Raw genomic sequence first — 15,971 nt, forward strand, 5'->3', positions numbered from 1 at the left:
GTTCTTGTGGAATTGTTAGATTACTCGTTAGATATTACTGCACTGTCGGAACTAGAAGCACAAGCATTTTGCTACACTAGCATTAACATCTGCTAACCATGTGTATGTGACCAATACATTTGATTTGATGGTGGCAGATGAATGGCATGACAATGGGCCTCAGGATCTCCTCGTGGTATCTATGTGCATTCAAATTTCCAACGATAAAATACAATGGTGTTTGTTTTCCATAGCTTATGTCTGCCCATACCATAACCCCACTGCCACCATGGGGAACTCTGTTCACAACGTTGACATCAGAAAACCCGCTCGCCCACACGGCGCCATACACACTTTCTGCCATCAGCCCGCTACAGTTGAAACCGGGATTCATCTGTGAAGAGCACACTTCTCCAGCGTGCCAGTGGCCATTGAAGGTGAGCATTTTCCCACTGAAGTCGGTTAGGACGCCAAACTGCAGTCAGGTCAAGACCCTGGTGAGGATGATGAGCTTTCCTGATATGTTTTCTGACAGTCTGTGCAGACATTCTTCGGTTGTGCAAACCCACAGTTTCATCAGCTGTCCGGCTGGCTTGTCTCAGGTGAAAAACCCGGAAGTGGAGGTCCTGGGCTGGTGTGGTTACACATGGTCTGTTGTGAGGCCGGTTGGACGTACTGCCAAATTCTCTAAAACGATGTTGGAGGAAGCTTATGGTAGAGAAATTAACATTAAATCATCTGGCAACAGCATTTGTATGTTGAGTCTGATAATTATCTGTACAAAAAAGTTCATCTGATATTACTTGTGGAATATAAAAATACTTGCGTGATATATGGTTTCTAGTTTCTTGAAATACTTTGCAAATGCAACTTATTTCTATGTGAAAACTGAAATGATCCATTCATTGCTTTTCAGTAGATGCTCTTATCCAGAGCAACTTACAGTTGTGAGTGCATACATTTTCATACTAGTCCACCATGGGAATTGAACCCACAACCCTAGCACCATGCCCTACCAATTGAGCCACATCACCACATCACAAACCACTTGATGTCTCAATGTACTCAATTACTGTATTATGAATTGTCTTCATGATGATGGAAACTCCACAGGTACAACCCTAGATGACCAGCCTATGTACAATACACTAATGTAAATTTACATTAAGTGGTTTGTAAGGATGGTAAATGTATACTTCAAAGTGGTTGCTTTTGTGTTATTTGATAAAGAAAAATATTTCAATTTGATGTGGATGTTTTTCACCTTTTGATGTAAATGTTTGAGGGCAGGGTTTTGTTCTTTCTGGATTCCATTAGAATGACATCAGAGAAAGGGACAGGGCATCAACTTAAAATTCCAACTATTGAATCCTACAAGATACTGTTATTATACAACAACGTTTTTTGCCAAAGTGGAGATGCTGAAAAAATGTTTTTGTGCATAGGGAAATTTTCTGGGATCTTTTATTTCAGCTCATGAAACATGAGACCAAGTCTTTACATGGTATGTTAATATTTTTGTTCAGTGTATAATGCACAATGTGCAAATTCAAAATTTGGTTGTGCAACAATTATTAGATTGGTATGTTCGTCTAGCCAGTTATATAAGCTTGTAGTAATAATGACAGAATACGGAGCGGGCACGCAGGGCACGTACCCAGACGCCCTGACCTCCAGGGGGCCCACATTGAGGTGTTAGTCACTCTCACTCCGCTATCATTCACATGGCATGAGTCATGGCAAAGTGAGTAAAATTGCTGGAAATTAGATTTAAAACTGCAAATATTTCTTTCCACCCTATGGCAAAAAAATGGGTAGAATTGCATGGTATATTTTTTTATAAAATTGCCAAATGTTCTCTCCGCCCGATGGCAAAATGTGTAGAACTGTAGGATTTGCTTTAAAACTGCTAAAATTGAATGAGTAGAATTGCATGAAACGTTTTATAACGTTTGTTATAAAACTTGCTTAGGGCCCCCAAAAGGCTAGTCGGCCCTGGTTGCATAAGTATTCATTTAGGCCATTCTAAATTAGTTCATGAGGAACATTTTGCTTAACAAATCGCATAGTAAGTTTCATGGACTCATTCTGTGTGAAATAATAGAGGGAAACTTGATTTCTGAATGATTACCCATTCCTCTGTTCCCCATACATACAACGTTTGTAAGGTCCCTCAGTCAAATATTGAATTTCAAGCACAGATTCAACTACAAAGACCAGGGAGCTTTTCAAAGGCCTCATAAAGAAGGGCAGTGATTGGTAGATGGGTAACAATAACAAATCAGACATTGAATATCTGTTTAAGCATGGTCAAGTGAATAATTATTGTAATAAAGCTCCCAGTCACATCAAAGATACAGTCACCCTTTTGAACTGAGCCGCAGGACAGGATGGAAACTGCTCAGGGATGTCTCCATGAGGCCATTGGTGATTTAAAAACAGCTACAGAGTTCAATGGCTGTGCCTCCATAATAATGACCTTGGCCTGAATGCAAAGCCTTATGTTTAGGGCAAATCCAACAGAAGACATTACTGAGTAAGTGCCTCCTTTTTTTCAAGCACGGTGGTGGCTGCATCATGTTATGCGTATGCTTGACATTGACAAAGACTGGGGGGTTTTTCAGGATGAAAAGAAACGGGATGAAGCTAAGCACAGGCAAAATCCTAGAGGAAAACCTACTTTAGTCTGCTTTACACCAGACAGTGGGAGAGGAATTCACCTTTCAGCAGGATAATAACCTACAACACAAGGCCAAATCTACACCGTACTTGCTTACCAAGAAGACAGTGAATTCTCCTGAGTGGCCAAGTTACATTTTTGACTTAAATCTGCTTGAAAATCTATGGCAAGACTTGAAAATTGCTGTCTGGCCATTTTCACCAAGATCTTGAAGGATTGTTTTAATAATAATGGGCAAATATTGCACAATCCTGGTGTGCAAAGCTCTAAGAGACTTACCCAAGAAGACTCCCAGCTGTAATTTCTGCCAAAGGTGTTTTTAACATGTATTGTTTCAGGGGGTGAATACTTACTGTATCTAATCAAGGCATATTCATATTTCATTTTTCCTTCATCTTGAAAAAAACTGTTTTTTTTCTTTCACTGATATTACTGAGTATTTTGTGTAGATCATTGACAAAACATGACAATCAAATGCATTTTAATCCCACTTTGAAACACAAAGTCTGAAGAAATCCAAACGGGGTGAATAGGTATTCACTGTATATATTAGTTGCCATAACAACCTGTGGGTCACTTCCACATCCATTTGTTTGTGTAACCCACAAAATGATATCTCTATGGAAGACCATTCCACCACCATCTTTTTTCTAATGGTATCTCTAAATTATCATTTTTGTATCTCAAGATTTGGAGATAGTATCTACATTAAAATAAAATAAATGTGGCAGGAATGAGTTTCCATAATCTCTGATGTAACCCTCCTCATGGCCATGTACTGTAGACCCCTGACCCAATTAAAATAGATCATACTGGGGGTTTATCTGGTGCTCAGGGAAGTCAATATGTGCCTGGACATTAATGAATGAGTAGAAAGGGGAAATTTGATTGATTGATCCATTGATTGACAGAGTGGATTTATAAAATACACACTGAGCAATTAACTTGCATTTTCAACTGTCATAAACTAAATCAATTTGGATTATTTCCCTACCTGAATCCTTCATAAATGAGAAGTCTCTTTACACACTTTTTGAACAGAATGAACACTATTTCCCCTTGAATTTGCACAAATTTTTTTTTTTAAATGTGAGCAAATATATTTACACCAAGGTAATGTCAAAGTTAGTCATGTATATGTTTTATACATATAAATGTTTTCTTCGCCTATCAGAGAAGTACGCCTTTGATCACACCCACATACTGTTCTCCTTCCTCCGCATGAGTTGTCAGTAGTTACACAACCACAAAGTCAAAATCCTGAAAATACATTTAAGGTTAAGTTTAAAATCAGATGTTAAGATGATAACATTCAGAAATGGGCAGTGTTTATCCATTTGTAGCTGTGGTAACTAGTGACGACCCACTGTATGCCATGTGACCAGAGAGAGCCTTGAATTTAAAATACAAGTCATCACCGCACGGGGAGAGAGACGTTCGAAGTTGCTTTATGTGCACAAGAACCGGGTGGTTTTACTAACTATATTATACTTTGTACATCAGTCGTACGTATTTGACAGGCACTGTCGACCTAATGCCGTGGTTGTCATGATTCGTTCCGTTTGTAAAGTTTTCTGGGCTTGCTGGCCAGCTATCAAGCTAACTAGGTCGGCAACATTGTAGCCTGCTGTTATCACTTCAACAATCTTCCCTCCCGCTGGAGATCTGCGACTGTTGCAAGTAGGTTTTGGACACTTCTGTCAAAATAACCATGAATGGAGGAGGCTGTCACATGAGTGGCGAAGGAGGTGACAGTCGCGGGGGTGAATCTGGATCAAGACCCACTATCACGCTAGAGGACTTGGATGCCTTCAACGAGGATGACTTCGATTCAGACCTCTGCAGCAGCGGGGGGGCAGATGGGGAAAACGATGCTATGGAGGAAGAGAGTCGGGATCGCCTGTTAAACTACTGGCAGGACATTGGCAGAGTACATCATGTTCAAGTTCCCCAGGGTAAGAGGGGGAGGATTGTAGATTTAGATCGCTATAGGGTCGAAATGCAAGCATGCACACATTGTCCTGCACCTGAAACGTTTGAATCACTCCTTGCTCCCCTCGCATACTGACAAACGCCTGTTTTATTCGAACGCTACTTGAACCACTATCCTTTACAGCGTGGTGTGTAGGTGGGGAAAACGTCGTGAGGTCTGTGTTTACATGTAAACCATTTAGATTTTAAATCATTTCTGACCCATTATGGCAGAAGATGACTTGGACCAGCAACACAAGATAAACAATTTCTCATCAAGCATACTAAAGTACACATTTCTACTGGCACATGGTATAATGGACTGTGAACTCAATGTCGTTTTGGAAAATGTAGGTTAATTGTACAGGTCTGAACTTTGTTCACAACATTAGGGAAAGGGGACAACTCACCCTTTCAGAATCAGCTTTTGAAGGGAAAAAAAATAGACCATCAAAGTAAATGGTTAGCTGTGAGAGAAACCATGACTGAAACTGGCCTGCACTATTCAACCTGTTGTAAGATTGAGAACACCTACACCTTGATAAGGCTAACGCCTTTAGATGTTATTTTGTGGAATAGACCAAGGCCTACAGGCTAGGTAGTTTAGATAAACATTTTAGATATGCAAGCCTGTTTGCCCTTTCATAGTCACAAAATGGTGGGTTATAATCAGATTAGAGTGAGTTTGTTTTGTAGCCACAGCTGAATGGGCCTAGATTATTTTGGTTCTAGTGCAGATGGGTACAACATGAGTATTTTACATGCTGACCAGACCACGCGTGTGCGTGTTGATTTTGTTCAGACACGATCAGGACACGCAGGTTTAAATATCAAAATGAACTCTAAACCAACTATATTAATTTGGGGACAGGTCGAAAAGCATTAAACATTCATGGCAATTTAGCAAGTTAGCTTGCTGTTGCTATCTTATTTGTCCTGGGATATAAACATTGGGTTGTTATTTTACCTGAAATGCACAAGGTCCTCTACTCTACTCTACAATTAATCCACAGATAAAAGGGTAAACTGAATTTGTTTCGAGTAATCTCTCCTCATTCAGGCTTCTTCTTTGGACTTTATATGGCGGTTAGCAACCAACTTTAAGGTGCATTACCACCACCAACTGGAGTGTGGACCTCAGTTCATCTTTCAATGACACATGGGTATATACGCTTAAAAACCAATGAGGAGATGGGAGAGGCGGGACTTGCTACGCATCAAGCGTCACAAATGGAACCAAGTTCTATTTTAGCACCTGGCTACGTGCAATGATTGAATAACATGTATATGTACATTTATTTTGCAATGCTCGCGCACGTTGTGGTCAAGATGTTAGCGTAGCTGTTTTCCTCCAGTACAGAAAATGGGTCATAGGTCACATAAGGAAAACAAACAAAAGCTTTAATATTTTAGGCTAGTTGATCAGGGAGAGAATGGTGCTTCATTAAAGACGACCTCAAAGTTAATTTGTGTCATTCGGACGCAGGCAAAGGTTCTACAGTGTACGATGACCCCAAAGTTAATTTGCGTCCAACTTGAGTGTACATTGGATTCTGCAGTGCACAGACCACCCAAAATGGTGGCAAACCTGTCCATCTGAAACATCCCCACATGACCTAAATGTTCCTATGATGTGCTTCCTTAGGGCTCTCATTGCTTCCTAAACTTCAGTCACTCGTCTAAGATCACTCAGTGAGAAGATACTTTGTCAGAAATGTAACATTCAATACACTTCTATTAGCCTTGTCCAAATCTATTTTGAGATTGTCTACTTGTTTTCAAACTGATTTTTCAATTTTGTTATAAGATTATTCTCATCAAAACGGTTTCCTTTACACAGAAGCCCAGTGTACTACAGCACAGCAGTATAATTATTATTGTGCTGTATGCCATCTGAGGAAGAGAAACCGATCACTGTCTTGTGTGGTCGTTTATCTTATAGGTGGCATTGTGTGACGCCAGGCTCTAACCCCTCTGTCCCTTTCCTTCCAGACATGGCCCAGCCCATCCAACAGCTCACCTCAGACACAGAGAGCACGACGGACAGGGAGAAAGTCCCCTTCACGCTGATCACATGCAAAGAGAATGTAAGCTAGTCTAGCCCCCTTTGTACTCATTCATTGCTCCCTCTGTCCCCATCACCCAGTAGGGAAAGATGGAATGGCGGACAGGCAGTTGCTTTATCTAGCCTATCTTATGTTCTCAGCTTGATTTCATTGAGTTTGAGTAAACAGGGAGCATTGTAATTAACAGTATTGATGCAAGCCTTTGAGCATTTTCTTTAATTTGAGTTAAAGAAGATGGATATGAATAAATCAATATCTACCACTCTTTTATATAGCTCTCTATTGCTTTCTTTATCAATCAATTCCAGGGATTGACATTAAGGTGTGAAAGGTAATTGCCCGTCAGGCAAGTCAGAGGTATTTTTTTGGGGGGGTTGCCCGAAATTAGTTACAGTGCATTCAGAAATGATTCACACCCCTTGACTTTTTCCAAATCTTGTTACATTACAGCCTTATTCTAAAATGTATTTAAGTAATTTTTTCCCCCTCATCAATATAATCACAAAACAAAAACATTTTTTTTTTTTAAATGTTTGCAAATGTACTTAATGTACTTAAATTACACAGTTCTGTTTAATTTTGAATACATTTGCAAAAAATTTGAATAACCTGTTTTCGCTTTGTCATTATGGGGTTTTGTGTGTAGATTGAGGAAAAACATTTATTTACTCCATTTTAGGATAAGGCTGTAATGTAAGAAAATGTGGAAAAGGGGAAGGGATCTGAATACTTTCCAAATGCACTGTATTTACATGCAGAAATGTCATGTAAAGTATTGCCTGCCATTCATCTACACATAGGGGGGCTCAACTTGCCCGACTGGCATAAATACCATACATTTGCTGTCTTTCATTTAAAAAATGAAAGATCAGCTTTAGGCTATTGGAATTCTTTGCAGTTTGGTTGTTTTAAAACAAAAAAATATTAAAGCCCCAGTGCAGTCAAAAATATGCTTTTTCTGTGTTTTTTATATATATATATATATATATATATATTTCCACACTAAGGTTGGAATAATACTGTAAAAATGATGACCATGCCCTTTTTGTAAGAGCGGTTTGAGAAGACCACCTGACATTTCAACCTGTTTTGGTGGGATGGAGTTTCGGCCTGCCTGGTGACATCAACAGGCATTACATTTGTTAAACCAATAAGAGAGTTCCAAACCTCTCTGCCAACAACAGCTGTTTTCAGTTTTCCCCTCCCCACTAAGACAACTCCCAGACAGTCCTAGCAAAATTCTTTGCTTGAGAAATTGCTCTTTGCTAAGAAGTTGTTTTTTGTTTCTTTTTGACCATTTTAATTAAATGCAATTACAGTAAGGTACTTACTTATTACCCAGAAATGATTTGATGTAGAGGTAAAAATGGCTGCATTGGACCTTTAAATCATCTGCCCAATGGGGCAACTTCCGGAACAGCTCAACTAGCACAACTGCTCAGTTCACTTGAGCCAGGCAATAGGGCAACCCTTAATCTATCCCTGCACTACTAGCCCCGTCTGTCATTTCTCTTTCTCTTCTGCTCTCTCTCATTCTTTCCCTCTCTCTGCCCCTCGTACCATTTGTCCATCGTTCTGCCCTATGCATTGTCCTGTGCAGTATGAGAAGAGAGTCTACAACCAGGCCAGCTGGGCGTGTATCACTGTGCGAGAGGACACGTACGAGCAGAGCATCTGTGCCGGCTTCATGAAGCTCATGAGATATATCTGCCAGCAGAATACCTCAGGTGAGTGAGAGTAGCAGAGAAGAATCCATGTACAGTTGAAATTGAAAGTTTACATACACTTATGTTGGAGTCATTTAATCTCGTTTTTTTTCAACCACTCCACAAATTTCTTGTTAACTATTGTTTTAGCAAGTCGGTTAGGACATCTACTTTGTGCATGACACAAGTAATTGTTCCAACATATTTGTTTACAAACAGATTATTTCACTTATAATTCACTGTATCACAATTCCAATGGGTCAGAAGTTTACATACACTAAGTTGACTGTGCCTTTAAACAGCTTGGAAAAATCCAGAAAAGGATGTCATGGCTTTAGAAGCTTCTGATAGGCTAATTGACATTAGTTTAGTCAACTGGAGGTGTAACTGTGGATGTATTTCAAGGCCTACCTTCAAACTCAGTGCCTCTTTGCTTGACATCATCATGGGAAAATCAAAACAAATCAGCCAAGACCTCAGAAAAATAATTGTAGACTTCTACAAGTCTGGTTCATCCTTGGGAGCAATTTCCAAATGCCTGAAGGTACCACGTTCATCTGTACAAACAATAGTACGCAAGTATAAACACCATGGGACCACGTAGCCGTCATACCGCTCAGGAAGGAGACGCGTTCTGTCTCCTAGAGATGAACGTACTTTGGTGCGAAAAGTGCAAATCAATCCCAGAACAACCGCAAAGGACCTTGTGAAGATGCTGGAGGAAACAGGTACAAAAGTATCTATATCCACAGTAAAACGAGTCCTATGTCAACATAACCTGAAAGGCCGCTCAGCAAGGAAGAAGCCACTGCTCCAAAACCGCCATAAAAAAAAGACAGACTACGGTTTGCAACTGCACATGGGGACAAATATTGTACTTTTTGGAGAAATGTCCTCTGGTCTGAGGAAACAAAAACAGAACTGTTTGGCCATAATGACCATCATTATGTTTGGAAGAAAAAGGGGGAGGCTTGCAGGCCAAAGAACCCCATCCCAACTGTGAAGCACGGGGGTGGCAGCATCATGTTGTGGGGGTGCTTTGCTGCAGGAGGAGTGTATTTTAACTTCTGGCCCACTGGAATTGTGATTAAGTGAAATAATCTCTGTAAACAGTTGTTGGAAAAATTACCTCTGTCATGCACAAAGTAGATGTCCTAACCGACTTGCCAAAACTATAGTTTGTTTACAAGAAACTTGTGGAGTGGTTGTAAAATAAGTTTTAATGACTCCAACCTAAGTGTGTACGAACTTTCGACTTCCGCTGTATGTATGTATGTTCAAAAATACACGTTTTAACATTTTGACCAATCGATTGGTCGAAAGAACAGACTACTCTTGGTCAACCAATATTTATTTTTGTCGGGACAGCCCTATTTGTATGTCTTTGTGTTCAGTAAGAAGGAAATTGGAACTAGTTTTGCGAGCCAACTTGCGTTAGCACAATGACTAGAAGTCTATGGGTAAAGCTAGTTACTAACTTCCTTCAAACTGCATGCAGAGACAAATGGTATCCACAAGTCTCTTGGACTCTGGAGAAGTAGATAAAGGGCCTTATTGCCAAAATCCCAAAGTATCCCTTTAACCTCTGTTTGTGTCCTCCTTATCCCTCTGTGTGTGCCAGGTAACTACCTGGGTATGACCCTTCCCATTGTGACGGTGGTGAGGACTGATGACTCTCGCTCCAGCCTGTCCAGAGATGTGACGGTGGCCTACTACTTACCGTCCAAACACCAGGACCAACCCCCCACGCCCTTTGACCCTGACATCACCATGGAGACATGGCCTGCCACCGTGGTCTACAGCAGGTGAGGGGGGTTGCTGACTGGTGTATAAAATCAAGCACACAGCCATGCAATATCCATAGACAAACATTGGCAGTAGGATGGCCTTACTGAAGAGCTCAGTGACTTTCAACGTGGTACCGTCATAGGATGCCACCTTTCTAACAAGTCAGTTCATTAAATTTCTGCCCTGCTAGAGCTGCCCCGATCAACTGTAAGTACAGTTATTGTGAAGTTGAAACGTGTAGGAGCAACAACGACTCAGCCGCGAAGCGGTAGGCCACACAAGCTCACAGAAGTGCGTAGCGCGTAAAAGTTGTCTGTCCTTGTTAGCAACACGCACTACCAAGTTCCAAACTGCCTCTGGAAGCAACTTCAGCACAATAACTATTTATCAGGAGCTTCATGAAATGGGTTTCCATGGCCGAGCAGCCGCACACAAGCCTAACATCACCATACGCAATGCCAAGCGTCGACTGGAGTGGTGTTAAGCTCACTGCCATTGGACTCTGGTGCAGTGGAAACGCATTCTCTGTAGTGATGAATCACGCTTCACCATCTGGCAGGCGGAGTGACGATTCTGGTTTTAGCAGATGCCAGGAGAACACTACCTGCCCGAATGCATAGTGCCAACTGTAAAGTTTGGAGGAGCGATAATGGTCTGTGGCGGTTTTTCTTGGTTCAGGCTAGGCCGTTTAGTTCCAGTGAAGGGAAATCTTAATGCTACAGCATACAATGACATTCTAGACAATTCTGTGCTTCCAACTTTGTGGCAACAGTTTGGGGAAGACCCTTTCCTGTTTCAGCATGACAGTGCACAAAGCGAGGTCCATACAGAAACGGATTGTCGAGATCAATGTGGAAGAACTTGACTGGCCTGCACAGAGCCCTGACCTCAACTCCATCAAACCCATTGGGATGAATTGGAACGCAGACTGCAAGCCAGGCCTAATCGGCCAACATCAGTGCCGACCTCACTAATGCTGTTGTGGCTGAATGAAAGCAAGTCCCCGCAGCAATGTTCCAACATCTAGTGGAAAGTCTTCCCAGATGAGTGGAGGCTGTTATAGCAGCAAAGGTGGGACCAACTCCATATTAATGCCCGTGATTTTGGAATGAGATGTTCGACTAGCACATGTCCATATGCTTTTGATCATGTAGTGTACACTTAATGTACAACACATTAAGAACACCTTCCTAATATTGAGTTGAACCCCCTTTTTCCCTCAGAACAGCCTCAATTCATCAGGACATGGACTCTACAAGGTGTCAAGTGTTCCACAGGGATGCTGGCCCATGTTGACTCCAATACTTCCCACATTTGCCTCGTTGTCCTTTGGGTTAGTGGACCATTCTTGATACACACGGGAAACTGTTGAGCATGGTAACCCAGCAGCGTTGCAGTTCTTGACACAAACCAGTGCACCTGGCAACTTCTACCATACCCCATTCAAAGGCACTTAAATAACTGTGTAACCTTTCATCCATCTCTTTCTCTCTCACCTGTCAGGTCGTTCAGTGGACCCACCACTGAGACCTCTATCCTAGGGGAGATCCATGCTCTGGGCGAGGTGCTGGACTCTCCACAGCTGTGTGTGAGCGAGTCCTTCATCGTGGCCGGCTATACCAGCCCCGCAGCCGCACACCGACACAACGAAGTCTGGTTCCTGGAGCGCTGCTGAAGTGGCTATGTAGCACTACATTTTTAACACAAAGTAAACAAATGATAAACACTCATTACAGCGAACCAAATCGAAAGCCTCCCACAAACCAAAAATTGGGTACAGTTTACGTCAAGGAAACGAGTACACAAGTATGCTTCATTTTTAAATATATTTTAATAGGGCTGTGGTCTCAGGCATATATATATATATATATATATATAAATACAGTATATAAAATACAGTTTTTTACGATCACTTTGGCACTAATTTCAGAACCAAAACTCAAAACAGTCATCACTTGTAACACAGGCTGTCCCATGTTCAAAACATTGCATTGTGCATTCATATCTTTAAAGAAACCTTGGACTTGCAAAATCATTGGTTCAAATAACTAATTTGTCATGAAATACCATAGGAACATTAATTTAAATCACCCACACACAAGATACAGATAGTTTCACTGTGTAGTTGTTCGTACAAACATTATATATTGTAGTACAAAATATGTGATACATGTTTCATTATGGTACTACATGTAAGTACATCACTAAAATAACTAGTAGAGCGAATACTACAGACACAGTGGAATCATTGAACAAAATCTGAAATGTATAGCTGAAATAGGTTTCTTTGAATCAAAGCTAAAATAATTAGCTACAAAAAATGTAAGAAACTACAGTAAAACAAACTGCAGTGTTCCTCACCTGGCTTACTGTAAAAAGCAAAACAAAGGATTGATTACTGTACTTCTATATTTCCATCAACCCTGTCTTGTGGATTTGGCCGCAGGTTCTCATCCACATCACAATGGATGTTTTCATTAGCCAAACATCTTGGGAAGAATCTTCGGGCAAGGCGAATCCAGGCCTGACACTGGTTAGCCGTGATGTCATTGCATGCGTCATCCATGGCCTGGAGAAGGGTGGGTTGTTCGTGAGGGCACCTATTATATACATTCCACCGCCATGTGGAGAAAAGAATCCTCAATCGGGTTAAGGAGAGTATGGGGATAAGTACAGGGTGGTAAATTGTGGATGGACCTGAAACCATGCTGAACCTGACATTATCCAATACAATGACATAGGTCCCGCCATCAGCTCTACAGACCTGATTAAGCTCATCAAGGAAGGTAACAAGGAGAGCTGCATTATTTGATCCAATACGAGGTCTGCGTCCCACCACACCATCTTCTGATATAGCCACACACATGGTGATGTTGGACCCACGCTGTCCAGGTACTTAGATGGTTGCCCGCTGCCAATGAAATTCCGACCTCTCCACCTTGTCTTGGCCAGGTTGAAGCCTGCCTCATCCAAAAAGAGGAATTTGTGATGGTTTTCATCAGCATCCAGCTCCATCACCCTCTAAAAATACATTTTGGACAGAGAATTACTGATTACAAGGATGTAGAATTTTGGGGGTATTTTTCACAACAGGCATCTTGAAACTGAACATACTCAGTTGCTTCACTCTGTCTGCATTTCTTTCAAAAGGGACAGGGTATAGCTGTTTGACAGACACCTGGTGCCTTTTCAGCACACGGGCAATAGTCGGCAAACGTATGGCTTCCACATTGTTGAACATGTTGTCATTGTCCAAGGTGTGCTGCCGAATTTCTGTAAGGCAAATATCATTTCTGGCCAGAACCAAATTGACCACAGCCTGCTCTTATTGGTCAGTCAGAATTTTGCTTCTGCCTCCCCTATTTGGCCTAGTCTCAGTTCTGCAGGGAAAATTACAGTAAGAACACATTTTTATTTATTTATCCAGGTAGCCAGTTGAGACCTGGCCAAGTTAAAGCAAAGCAGTGCGACAAAAAACAACAGAGTTACACATAAACAAACGTACAGTCAATAACACAATAGAAAAATCTATGTACAGTGTGTGCAAATGTAGAGGAGTAGGGAGGTAAGGCAATAAATAGGCCATAGAGGCGGAATAATTACAATTTAGCATTAACACTGGAGTGATAGATGTGCAGATGATGATGTGCAAGTAGAGATGGTCACATCACCTACTCTGTGGTACACATTGGCATGCAGTATACAGTCATTTGACAATTGAGAGTAGCCTAATGTTTAGTGAATGCTGAAGACTTACTGGTTCTAATTGAAGGAAGTTCTGATGATTGAGGCCACGGTTGATCTTCTGAGGTTTGGTTGAATCATTGTAGCTGCCTCAGTCATTGTCATGCCATGATTTACGACATGGTCTGCAACTATTGCTCGGCTTTCATTGGACACTTTGCTGTTGTTGCCACTGTCTTGGTCCGTGGCCTTGTCCTCTACCACGTTCCCCCACACCTCCTCAAGCGAGGCCCACAACAAGCACCCCTTCTAAGTAGTGGTCCCCTGCCATTCCTTTGACCACCACGTCTTCCTCCTCCCACTGCTTGATCTCTATTGTGACCTGGATCACCTGCCAGCTCCATGTTATCGCTATGTTGTTGTAGGTGGATACCACTCATTTCACTATATACTCGTACCACAATGTGAAATGAATCATCAGTAACAAGTTGGCAGTATTGGAAAAGCAATTACAAGCAATTGCAAGGGCCTGCATACATACTCACCGGACACTTTATTAGGTACACCTGTGTGTTAACGCAAATCGCCTGCTGCTCTGAACAGTGAATCATGTGGATGCCTGCAACTCAGTATATAGAGTGGAGAGCTTTAGTTGTTGTTTGACCAAACATTAGAACGGGCAAGATGCGTAATCTAAGCAACTTTGACCGTGGTATGATTGTTGGTGCCACACATGGTGGTTCCAGCATCTCAGAAATAGCTGCCCTCCTGGGATTTTTATGCACTACAGTCTCTGGAGTTTACAGAGAATGGTGTGATTAACAAAACACATTCAGTGAGCGACAGTTCAGTGGCCAAAAACACCTTGTTGATGAGAGAGGTCAGAGGAGAATGTCCAGACTCATTCAAGCTAACAGAAAGGCCACAAATGCTCAAATAACAGCTGTTTAAAACAGTGGTGTGCAGAAGGGCATCTCTTAACGTACAACACCGTGAATAATTCAGGCTGTTGTGGAGGCAAAAGGGGGTCCTACCCAGTACTAGATAGGTGTACAGTAATGTCAAATCTAAAAACATGGTCTGGAAAAAGTGGTACATGGGACCATAGAAACAGTGTCTGATAATGAATGATGATGAAATATTACATCCATGGATAATGTAGTCCAATTGGTTCACGTTCCACAGTAACTGGTGTCAATGGATCTCGTTATCCTGAAACTTTCATGATCTAAACATGGAATATTGTTTGTCAGTTTCCATAAAACTATGCATTAAGAGTAATGCAACAGTTACTTATCATTTTGATCAGTTGTATCAATTGATAGTTAGATCATTGTAGTGAAGTGAATAGACAGTCATCTCAGATGTAATGTGTGAATTGCATTTTGAAATGGTAATACTTTGATGTAAAGTTGTGTCATTTTGAACAGGTGATTTTAGTTCAATGAACAGATGATCTGAGCTTTATGTGTATTGTATCCAAGAAATTGGAAAAAGTGTTAGATTTAAAATGTGCATTTTGATCATCGGTTGTGAGTTTTGTGTCTAGAGTTTCGAAAAATGACATCAAGGTTGTGAAATTAGTGCCAAAGGGATTGTAACAAACTAATATATAATACTATATGCCATTTAGCAGATGCTTTTATCCATGACCCTTGGCGTTGTAAGCACCGTGCTCTACTGACTGAGCTACACAAGACCGCAATATGTGTCGCTCCAAATATCTACAGCTTTCACATCACTATGTCAATTTACTTTACTGTATTAAATGTAGTTTTACAGGGACAGTTCACATTAAGTGCCTGTTTTTAGCCAGCCGGCTAATTTAACTGCAGTCCCTGGGAAGGATATTAAAAACAATTTAAGATAACAAGCACACAATGAGCACGCACAGCGCACAACAGGACAAGGAAACGTATGACAAGCAGACAGACAGAGCGTGTAGTATCGTTAAGACAAGACCTGCCTCCAAGGTATTTCACAAGAGTTCAGCTCAGGAGCTCATGGTTTCTAAGGATGTTGCATGTCAAGCTCTATTATCAGTGGGTGTTCATCAGCTTGGTGCCAGTCTGTTACTGTGTGTCGGCCATGTTGTTG

The 15,971-nt window shown here is 41.3% G+C and overlaps 1 protein-coding gene across 1 annotated transcript; it reads left to right on the forward strand.

Moving 5' to 3' along the window:
* Positions 1–4,051: 4,051 nt before the first annotated feature.
* LOC115169591 (heme-binding protein 1) lies at positions 4,052–12,030 on the forward strand. Its single transcript, XM_029725390.1, has 5 exons — positions 4,052–4,614; positions 6,623–6,717; positions 8,297–8,423; positions 10,024–10,207; positions 11,694–12,030. Exons 1-5 carry the CDS (start codon positions 4,371–4,373, stop codon positions 11,863–11,865), a joined length of 822 nt encoding a protein of 273 aa, XP_029581250.1. The 5' UTR covers positions 4,052–4,370; the 3' UTR covers positions 11,866–12,030.
* The last annotated feature ends 3,941 nt before the right edge of the window (positions 12,031–15,971 follow it).

Source organism: Salmo trutta, chromosome 1 (assembly GCF_901001165.1).
Source record: "Salmo trutta chromosome 1, fSalTru1.1, whole genome shotgun sequence".
Lineage (NCBI taxonomy): Eukaryota > Metazoa > Chordata > Actinopteri > Salmoniformes > Salmonidae > Salmo > Salmo trutta.

What these genes read in the sequence shown, in the direction of transcription:
- LOC115169591 (XM_029725390.1), top strand. Translation starts at nt 4,371, where the DNA reads ATGAATGGAGGAGGCTGTCACATGAGTGGCGAAGGAGGTGACAGTCGC. An exon ending in TCATGTTCAAGTTCCCCAGG is followed by an intron (nt 4,615 to 6,622) that starts GTAAGAGGGGGA and finishes CTTTCCTTCCAG; the next exon opens with ACATGGCCCAGCCCATCCAA. An exon ending in CTGCCAGCAGAATACCTCAG is followed by an intron (nt 8,424 to 10,023) that starts GTGAGTGAGAGT and finishes TGTGTGTGCCAG; the next exon opens with GTAACTACCTGGGTATGACC.